Here is an 11,349-nt window from a genome sequence, read left to right as displayed (position 1 = left end):
AAAAAAAAAAAAAAAAATTTGGTACCAAATGACTGATTTGAAGAAGCCATCAGCTCTACCAACATGTGGCAAATGTAGAGATCCCAGGGCTCAGGCAAAAAAGGTCAAGAACACAGGAAGAGCAAAGAAAAGAAATGACCTATCAAGCACTGAGAAGAACTGGGGGAACCTTAAGTTCACATTGCTAAGTGAAAAAAGGCAATCTGAAAAAGCTACATACACTGTAACTCCTACTAAATGACACTCTAGAAATGGCAAAACCATAAAGGTCTAACGGTATGAATTCTTTTCTTTGAATAGATTCTTGGAATTGGAAATACTGAATTGCAGACTAAGAACACATGTTTATGCTTTTACTAGAAAGGATAATATCAATTTATATTGTCATCAGCAATGTATTAAAATATTAGAGTCACTGTATATTCACAAGCACTAGGTATTATAATATTTAAATATATTTGCTAATTTGGTAGCATAAAATTTTTCCTTTCATTGATGTGCACTTTTGTTTAACTGCTGATAAAAACAAATATTTTCTCATGTATTTACTTTTTTGGTTTATTTGTTTCGTTTTTTCTGCTGCCTAGGTGAGGGTGCAGTGGCATCATCGTAGCCCACTGCAACCTCAAACTCTGTAGGCTCAAGCAATCCTCCTGCCTCAGCCTCCCAAGTAGCTGGGACTATAGGTGCATGCCACGACACCTGGCTGATTTTTTAATTTTTTTTTTTGTAGAGATGGGGTCTTCCTATGTTGCCCAGGCTGGTCTTGAACTCCTGGCCTCAAGTGATCCTCTTGCCTCAGCCTCCCAAAGTGTTAGGATTACAGGAGTGAGCCACCATGCCTGGCCTCACTTGTTTTGTTTTTATTTGAGAAATTTTGATTTATACTTTCTTATTAACCTAAAAGAATAGAAAATTTTAGCTTAGCTAATAATAAACTAGTTGTTTATTATTTCCATTTGCTGCAAGTATTTTTTATATTCTGTTGGTTTCATTTTTAGTACATTTGTAACATACAGAAAACTTAATTTTTATGCAGTCAACTGTAATAATTTTTCTGTGATTTCTTCTATCATTTCTAAACTTAAATAATTTTACTTAATTCAGTGGTTTGATAATTATATTTTCTTTGTGTTTTTCTAGGAGTCAATGATTTATATTTAACTTACTAATCCCACAAAACTTTATTTTGTTTACATTAATAATATCTAATATTTACTGAGTGTTTAATGTATGACAGGTGCTACTATAGGCCCTTTACTTACGCAGATTCATTTAATCCTTATAATAATCCCATACATGGGTTAGGTACTATTAGTATCCCAATTCCAGAGATGAGGAAACTAAGGCTTATCATGGTTAAATACTTCAGCCAAATCACAACCGGCAGCACCTGAATACTAAGCAACGTAGTTTGACTCCAGAGCCTGAGCTTTTTACCACTACATTATACTAATAGTCAAGTTATGTCAATGCCATGTTTATCAAATAATTCTTCCCATAACCATTGTTTTGTGATGCCTCTTTTCACTAGTGTAATTCTTTTCACAGTCTCTTCTTAGATTAGTTTGCTCCACTGATTTATTGTAAAATAACAATACATGGTTTTAAATACTGTAGTACAAAATATGTCTTAATATCTGAAAGTTTTAGAATATGTTTTAACACGATCCTGAAAAGAATACAAAGTACTTGAGGAAATACACAGACTTCAGATATCCTTACCATACACTGGTGTTTTCCCTGGCAGGATGACGATAATAAGCTGTAGCCCAGAATATGTGTTCTTGAGATGCCGGAACATGGGCTCTACGCTGTCTGCCCCCTGAGCATATTTGCAGAAGCATGGTTGGCCTTGGATGGGCATCCCTGCATCCTTAGAAATCTTACGCAGCTGGTCCGTGAAACCCCTAGAAGGAGAAACCACTAAATATAAAACCTTTGTCTAGTTACCAATTCCTACAAAGTATTATGGAAAGTTGGGGAAGGAAATGGAGGATGAAGCAAAGATTTGCGTGCTGCATAGGTAAGAGGTTGGTAGACTACTGATGTTAAGGGCCACAGTGGGTCAGTAATCTATTTTGCAAACTAAGAACAATTAGTTATATGGCATCTTGTAGCTTATAAAGTGGATTAGTAATACAGTATTGCTGGTTAAGAGCTCAGCTCTAGAGTCAGCATGGAGAGTTCCAATCCCAGTTCTGCTACTTACTAGCTATGAAATTTTAGGCAAATTCTTTCATTTTACAGATAATCATCTCTAAAATGATTACTTTCATTAGGGAGTTGGTATGAAAATTAAATGAGATAATGCATGTAAAGCACTTAGCACACTGCCCAAGATCACAGTAAAAGCTTGATAAATTTTAGTTATTGTACATTTCCTGATTTGATCCTGGCAAGATTCATAAGAACAAGGCAGATCAAGTATTATTTTCATTTTATAGATGAGAAAACAGTTTCAGAGACTTTAATTATTTGGCAAAGGTCTAACAGATAAATGGTAGAGCCAAAATCATGGCCTAACCTAGAATTTCTACAGTATTACTTGTCTTAGACTAGGATAGTGGGGAAGATTATGCCCTCAGAAGAGATTTAAATAACAAAATGAAACCATAAAGCACTTTGGGAGGCCAAGGCGGGTGGATCTCTTGAGCCCAGGAGTTTGAGACCAGCCTGGGCAACATAGCAAGACCCCGTCTCTACAAAAAATTAAAAAATTAGCCAGGCTTGATGGCATGTGCCTCTAGTCCTAGCTACTTAGGAGACTGAGGCAGGAGGATCACTCAAGCCCAGGAGTTTGAGGTTGTAGTGAGCTATGATCATGCCAATGCACTCTAGTCCAGGTGACAGAGTGAGATCCTGTCTCAAAAAACAAAAGAAAACAAAAAAACCCCATGAAAACAAAATTTAAAAACAAATGAGGCAGGCAGTATTTTAAAGTACTTTCATCTACACTGAAAAAAGCCAAAAAACAATTTCATATTTAAAGAAAATTCTGTATTTAGCATAAATGAGTAATGATATGGAGGCTGAAGAATCACTTCATTTGCTTCTAAAACAAATAAGGTCCTAAGTCAAGGATCTGAGTGATCTTGCTCACAACACTCTGATTCCCTCAGAACAGAGATGAAGTTTGTAGAAATTCCTTATCCATTTCCATACTGGTGTTTAATTAAAGAAGTATGAAGTTGAATATTTGTACTCAGGCCTTACTTACAAGAGCCATAAACCCAATGATGCTGAGACATCTATTCAAGCCATGAATAACGGAATGTAAAATGAAAATAATAACTCTAAGTTTGAGAAACAATTGGAAGTGGGGTTTTTTGCTTTTCAAAGTCAAATAATCATAGTGTTATAATAAACCTTCCTTATGACATTTTACTGGAAAGCGGAGGGATAAAAACTTTGGAGAAAATGTAAATTATCATTAAGACATACATTTAGAGATTCAGGGTTAATAAAACCCAGAGTGAACAGTTAAATAGAAAAACATTTTATTTCTCACATTTTAATTTCTTCTTGCCATGAGGAGGGCAGGACAAATTCTGAATTTATCCTGAGGTAAACTGTTCTCTATACCAGTCAACAATTTTTCATTATGAGCATACTTTATATAAGTGGAGATTTAAATTAGACAAGAATCATTTTCTTAAGAAAATTAGATTCTAGAGGGGTGACGAGAAATTTACAAAATAATTATAATACAATTGTATTTTGCATATAAAGTGACAACAAAAATAGGATATTGATAGGTAGAGATAGGAAGGAGGCATTTCAGTAAAAAGCTGCATGAATGGAAAGAGGAAAAAAAGTCAGGGAGACAGAAGGAATACAATGCTTTAGTTTCTCTGTCCAGAATAATGTGAAAATAGAGTAATGATAAAGGACTTAAGAGATGGGTAAAAGATATTAAATGTCATACTAAATGTGAATGTCACTCTTTGTCAAAGAGAAGCCTAAGAGTTTTGGAGTAGAGACAGTCAAAAGTGGAGATGGTGCTCTTTCACGACAGCACAGCTCCTCAAACAAGGGGGACAGTAGAAGCCCTCAAGACTTCATGAAATTCCCAAAGAAGAGGACACAGATAAAGAGAAAAAGCCAAAAAATGGCTGGGTGAGGTGGCTCACACCTGTAATCCTAGCACTCTGGGAGGCCAAGGCAAGAGGACTGCTTGAGTTTGGGAGTTTGAGACCAGCCTGAGCAAGAGTGAGACACTGTCTCTACTAAAAAAAAAAAAAAAAAAAAAAAGTAGAAAAAAAGGAACCAGAAGGCAAGAGAGGAGAGAATCGAGAAGGCAGTCAAATGGATCTAAAGCTGTACATATTTTGAGAAAAACAGGAGACACTGGAATTGAGAAGCATAAAGATATAGGAGATCTTCCAGGAACGAGTTTCAGCAGAACACTAAGATTTCAAGGGAGAAGAGAGAATAAAAATCTGGAAGCTTGAGAGATTTAAGTTAGGTAAACTGAAAATTGCAGATTTAAAAAAAAAATTGAACAGAAGATTGCGGAGCACTTACAAGTTGAAGGAAAGAATCTGAGGAAGACAGAAAAAGTGGTGAAGATGGAGGCCAAATTTTGGAAAGTAAGGAAGTAGAAACAAACAGTTTAACCACTCTTTCAAGAACCTCAAGTGAGAAATAAGGATCTTAGTTAATCCGCACCTGGTAGGTACACATATACCTCTATTTCACAAATGTGAAAATTTAAGAGATTATATGAGATTAAATAAATTATCCATGGTAATAAAGTCAGGAAGTGATAAAGCTGGGAATTAAACCTATCTGCCATCAAAAGACAATGATGGTGCCGCTATACCACATAAAGTAGTCTATAAGGATGTCTAGTAGAATGAATCAATGACTTTACTATGACTAACGAATTCAGGAATCTTCTTCAAAGTATTGAGGAGAAACATTTTTAAAAGTTAAGTGATTAAATGTACTCCATATTGAGACAATATTTGTTAGACTATTAGATAAGTAATTTAAAATCTAAATACAAAAAGGTTCCAAAGCCAAAGTAATGATATGCCTTACTTCAATATTTCTTCTCTGCACTGCCTCTGTGTGGCAAAACAAGCTATAGCCCACATTTTGATTTCAACTCCTGTGTGGAACTGTTTCCCTCGCATGTCCCATACCCCATGGCTCGGTGTAGCTACTGTCCGGTTCTACAGAAGAAGGAAAAAGAAAAATAATATGGTAAAAAAGAGCAAAAACTTAATAATATATTTCAACGAACTGAAAATAATCATTTCAAATTGCCGAACGGATATATTTCTGATATTCTACATGCAATAGGCTTTTCTAAATCAGTATTATTTATACTTGATTATTAAAAGAACAAAAATTATACTAAGCTCAAGCAGACACTCACCTTGAAACAAAAAAAAAATATTGTTGGAGCAATAAAACACTTTCTAAATTACAGATATAACTAGAATGTCCTGCTCTCTATACTTATACACCATATATACATGATTAAAACATTATCAAGAGGCTTTACCCGTCCTCCATACTGGAGCATAGGTGCTGGAAGTACACGTCCAGTTACGTGGGCCATTTCATCCCGAACTTTAAATTGAAATTCCTGAACAAATGGATCTGTTTCATAATTCGCACTTCTTACCTAACAATAGAAAAAGTTTGTAGTTACTTTCGAATTCTCCCAAATCCCCTACTTTACTCATTAGAACTCTATTCTTTTTTCTTCACTGTGTCAACAACGTGTTTTTCAATAGGTCTAATCAATGGTGTCCTAAGTACAGAACAGAGAATTTTAACCTGGGGACCACACGTCATGAATCAACTGAAGAAAGTCTGAACTCCTGGTAATTTATACAAAATTTAAATGTATGTATTAGGTTGAATAATAAAAAAATTCAACTATTTATGACCCATGAAAATGGTAATTTTCTATGATTGAACCTAGTATGTTTTGGGATGGGGAAAGGAATACCTCACCCAAAAAAGATTAAGAACCTCTGATTATGGAGAATAAAGGTACATACTATCAAAATTTATTTTATATAGAGTTTCCTAATAAGAAAATATTAAAAATTCTAAGGTTTTAAAAAAATTACTTGATTTACAATTTATGTAAAATTTACTTCAGCACTTTTGATATGTAGTGTCACATTATAAAACTTATTTAATGGAGTGTACTTGAGACAGATAAGAAAGCCAGTATGACGTATAGGTTATAATTTTACATAATATATCCATACATACAATCAAAGATAAAGAATTCATTGTGATTCAGTGTTGGCTCTCACTGTAATTCATGCTTATAGCATGCTACAGTAACTGGTTTTCAAATCATATTTACTTTTTCTCAGGGTGAAGGTCAAACTAGGTTATGAAAGGAAGGCAGTATTCAAGTCTTCAAGCAAAAATCCATTAAAAAAACTACACAGTTTAAATATGTAGCCGGGCGCGGTGGCTCACACCTGTAATCCTAGCACTCTGGGAGGCCCAGGCGGGCGGATTGTTTGAGCTCAGGAGTTCGAAACCAGCCTGAGCAAGAGCGAGACCCCGTCTCTACTAAAAATAGAAAGAAATTAATTGGACAACTAAAAATATATAGAAAAAATTAGCCGGGCATGGTGGCGCATGCCTGTAGTCCCAGCTACTCGGGAGGCTGAGGCAGTAGGATCGCTTGAGCCCAGGAGTTTGGTCACGGCACTGTAGCCCGGGCAAAAGAGTGAGACTCTGTCTCAAAAAAACAAAATAAATAAATAAATAAATATGTAAACAGAGTCTCTCTACAATAAGCAGGAAAAGTAATTTTCTAGATTAGGCACTAATGCATCTTTTTTTAAAGCTTAATTGCCATTCGTTTCTGGTGTATTTTAGAGTATATCCACAGCAAGGTTACAAGGAATAACAACTAGTATTTACCAAGACTTGCTGCATGATGCGCTTGGTGCTAAGTGCTTAATAATAAATTTTTACAATTATCTTATGGCTACAAAAGTAGGTCTTACATAGCCTGTATTTTATAGAGAATAAAACTAAAGCTTTAGTAGAGTTAAATGACTTGCCCGAAACCACACAGCTAAGCAAGTGATACAGCATCTGAAACCATGTACGTTCTGATTCTAGACTTTTTAATCATTGCACTAACCTTCTGATACTATAAATATAATAATATATAGTAATAGTAAGTGGAGAAGCTAGACTTGGAACTCAGGGTGGTCAGACTCCACAGCCTGTTCTTTTAACCACTATATAATGTCTTTCTGAACAGTTAAACTGCAATAAATGGGTTAGAACAGCTAGTTATTGAGATTTTATAAAGTGAGAGGTGTAGTCTCTTCAAAGTTTTGGGAAAGCTTTTAAAGTCATATTATAGTAGAAACAGAGAAGAATCTGGATAGAACCAGTCTGTATTTTCCTAATTAAATATCATATAAGTTTCATTCACTATATTTTTCCCTAACCACTAGACAGCCAGGGATCATTCACTCTTTCTGTAACTGGCTTACAAAATGAAAGAGTCAGTTCTATAATCCTTTTTCAATAATTTTTAAAATTGTTTTTGAAAGTATTAAGTTGTTTTGGGAAATATTCATATTCCCAGTTTTTTTTTCCCCTCTATGTTTGGCCAGTTAAAATGGTATTCAAGGACAGAGTGAGGTAAGATCCAGCTGTCCATTTATTTACATATTTATTTTTTAAGAGATGGGGGTCTTGCTCTCTTGTTCAGGCTGGAGTACAGTGGTGTGATCGTATCTCACTGCAGTCTTGAACTCTTGGGCTCAATCAACCCTCCCACCTTAGCCACCTGAGTAGCTGGGACCACATGTGTATGCTACCATGCCTGCCTAATTTTTAATCTTTTTTGTAGAGATGGGATCTTGTTGCCCAGGCTGGTCTTGAGCTCCTGGCTTCAACGAATCCTCCCACCTTGGCTTCCCAAAGTGCTGGGATTACAGGCATGTGCTACCACATCCAGCCTGCCCTTTTAGTTTTAATTTTGCCTTATTCCACCAGTTTTATAAAGTGGTATTGGTAACTTCTCCCCACTCCTAATTTAAAACAATAGAGATGCTATAGAGACAATTACATGGTTGAAGCTGTCTTCTATTTTTTTATTCATATTATACAGGTGCCAGTCTGACAGGATCTAATTAAAGAGCTCACAGTTAAATTAGAAAGACCTAACCCTTTTCATATAACTCATTCATGTTTACCCCTAGAACACCACTAGATTATTTCCATGATCCTTTTAATTCTGACAGTTTATGACATGGTAGTAAGGTATGGGCTCATAAGGACATGGTTCTTTAGTAGCTCACCCTAATATGTTTTACCTAGTTTTATTTTTGTTTTTTTGGTTTTCTTTTTTAATTTTTTTGTAGAGATGGGGTCCCACTATATTGTCCAGGCTGGTCTCAAACTCCTGGCCTCAAGTGATCCTCCTATCTTGGCATCCCAAAGTACTGGGATTACAGGTGTGAGCCATCACACCCAGCCCCTAATATGTTTTAAATTCCCATTTCTAGGGTTAAGTACTAACCAATCTGCTAATTTCCTCTTGTCTGTCTGGCGCAGATCTTGCTGTTGCCTTGATCATAGTAGAAGTCTGATTGTCTGTAAGCTTCTTGATACATCGTTGCCCTGCCACAATATTACAAACCTACAAATGGAAAAAAGTTTTGTACTAGATGTATATATCATTTTTTTAGCTCTCAGTGCCAATTACATACGAAATAAAATTTTAAAATCTACTTCATTAAACCACTTCTTTTTAATATGTTATGTAAAAAAGTAATAAACAAAATTGCTTTACAGTATGATTATAATTAGGCAAAATGTACCCAGGATAAAAAGACTGAAAGAAGTTCAGTATACCAAAATGCTAATGGTGGCTACATAAGAGTGGCAGGATTATGGAAGAACTCTTTTCATATTACTGTATTATAGAATATTTATAATAAAGTAAAATTTAAAAACACTTCAAATTGCAAAATAAATGTTGAATACGAGATAAGTTATGGGCTGTAAAAGACCCCAAAAGAATGATGAACAAGAGGATATTAATTAGCAGCATGAAGGCATTACTTCTAGTGGCAGGTAGGTATGCTTCTGCTCCTGCCCCACTTGCAGACAGGGAAGGTGCGGGTACTTCAGCTGAAGAGTATACTTTTCTCTGAAATACTGCGCTACTGTTCTTTCCACAGTTTGGCCATTTTCTAACTGTAAAGGAAAGCTGAGAAAAAAATGTACAAATGAACAACTCTTATTCCATGGTAAGGCAGAAAAGCTCCCAACCCACTACCTAGAGCAAGCTGCCTCACATCATTGCTCCTCTGACAAACACCAGCTTTTCTTACGTTTGATGACTGGCAGGTCTTCTCGTTACATTACAAACACGGTATTTCCGTCTCATTGTTCCACAATGAGTCACTTCAACCTTCAAACCTGTTCCCAACAAGAAAAATGGAGGTTATAGAACTATCACATGTAAAATATTTATACTTATAAAGCCTGTTAAAAAACTCAATTCTGAACAGACAGAAAATCTGTGACATAGGCAATATGATGTGAACATAGGATTTTACATATAACATTGCTAATAATGGTTACAATTATGATAAACCTAATGCACCTTTTCCCTATCCCATCAAGCTCTACACACTCAAAACTGAAATCATAAAATTTACAAAGCCCATAGATCAAGGGACAAAGTTCTACATTAATAAAAACTCTGTTTATAATAAATGCAGGTATTTATGCTGGGAAAGGGAAGGAGAAATGAAAGAGGAGCTGCAGTAATTCTCAAAATACTCTATAACCTTCAAAGTATGTGATTATTTAAATAGCCCAGTCATCACATACTGATTGAAGATCAGAATTTCCTAAAACTCAAGAAGGAAGCCCTTCAAATATTTATAAAGCAGGAGAAAAAATGCGAGGCCCTTTCAATAGGAGTGGAGTGACAGTTTTATTGAGGTATAATATAGTGACACAGTTCTTTTACAATATTGACTATTGGAAATAAAATGCAAACAAAATAATTCCTAAAGCGGGTGATCTCTACCCTCTTATGCAGTCACTGACCCCTTTGAGAATCTGATGTGAGCAATAACTTCTCAGAAAAATGCGCACATACACGTACTTAGCACACGATTTTAGGAGTTCCTAGATTCCTGTGGTCCTTCTGTGGACCCTAGGGGTTCAAGGATCCCAGGCCTTTTCTTTCTCTCAGGGAGAAAAAACAGGCTTTAAACCATCAGCTGAAATTCTTTGGGATGAATTTTCTTCTTCCTTTTTTCTCTTTTTAAGAGATAAAGTCTTGCTATGTCACTCAGGCTGGAGTACAGTGGTGTAATCAGAGCTCACTGCAGTCCTGAAATTCTGGGCTCGAGCAATTCTCCTGCCTCATCCTCCTGAATAGCTGGACTATAGGCACGTGGCACCATACCTGGCTAATTAAAAAATATTTTTTTGTAGAGACAAGGTCTTGCTATGTTGCCCAAGCTGGTCTTGAACTCCTGGCCTCAAGCAATCCTCCTGCCACAGCCTCCCAAAGTGCTGGGATTATAGACGTGAGCCACCACACCCAGCCTGGGATTAATTTTCTCAAGCAATGCTGTCAAATAAAATTTTCTGAAATAATGAAATTTTCTATATCTGTGCTAATATGGTAATAACTAGTAACATGTGTTACTAAGCACATGAAATGTAGCTAGTGTATCTGAGAAACTGAAATTTTAATTTTATGTAATTTTAATTAATTTAAATTTAAATAGCTACATGTGGCTAGTAGCTACTATACTGGCCAGTGCAGTCTTGGAGCTACCTAGAGAAGAGTTAACAGATACACAGTAGCTACTGGTCACAGATAAGTAACTCCATTTCTGAAATTTGGCCTACACTCCAAAGGATAAAAATCTAAAAAGGGTAGATGAAGTACAACTTTTAATTCCCTGACAGTATTTATGGTTATTACTCTTTGCAACATTTTTCTTTTATATTTGTGATCCCTACAGCACAGTGGTTCTTAACCAGAGGCAATTTTGCCCCCTAGGGAAAATTTGATAATGTCTGAAGACTTTTTTTTTTTTGAGATAGGGTCTTAACTCTGTCTCCTCTTCTAGAGTGCAGTAGTGTCATAGCTCACCGCAACCTCAAACTCCTGGGCTCGAGCGATTCTCCTGCCTCAGCCTCCCCAGTTGTTGGGACTACAGGCATGTGCGGGGTCTCATTCTTGCTCAGGCAGGTCTTGAATTCCTGGCCTCAAGCGATGCTTCGACCTCAGCTTCCCAAAGTGCTAAGATTACAGGCTTGAGCCACTGCACCCAGCCTGGAGCCATTTTTTTTTTTTTTTTTTTT

General features: G+C 36.1%; 1 protein-coding gene across 3 annotated transcripts in view; it reads right to left on the bottom strand.

Annotated features, from left to right (window-relative positions):
• AGO3 (argonaute RISC catalytic component 3) overlaps positions 1-11,349 on the bottom strand; it is a 111,091-nt gene that overhangs the window by 31,690 nt on the left and 68,052 nt on the right. For all 3 annotated transcript variants that reach the window (XM_012642355.1, XM_012642357.1, XM_012642356.1), the window contains 6 exons: positions 9,348-9,435; positions 9,076-9,223; positions 8,531-8,650; positions 5,516-5,638; positions 5,047-5,180; positions 1,726-1,910 (listed from right to left, as the gene is read on the bottom strand). In XM_012642355.1, coding sequence (XP_012497809.1) covers positions 1,726-1,910; positions 5,047-5,180; positions 5,516-5,638; positions 8,531-8,650; positions 9,076-9,223; positions 9,348-9,435 — 798 coding nt within the window. The remainder of the gene's footprint in view (positions 1-1,725; positions 1,911-5,046; positions 5,181-5,515; positions 5,639-8,530; positions 8,651-9,075; positions 9,224-9,347; positions 9,436-11,349) is intronic.

Source organism: Propithecus coquereli, unplaced genomic scaffold, assembly GCF_000956105.1.
Source record: "Propithecus coquereli isolate 6110/MARCELLA unplaced genomic scaffold, Pcoq_1.0 Scaffold178, whole genome shotgun sequence".
In the NCBI taxonomy this organism is placed as follows: Eukaryota; Metazoa; Chordata; class Mammalia; order Primates; family Indriidae; genus Propithecus; species Propithecus coquereli.
This window is presented reverse-complemented; position numbering and strand designations above follow the sequence as displayed.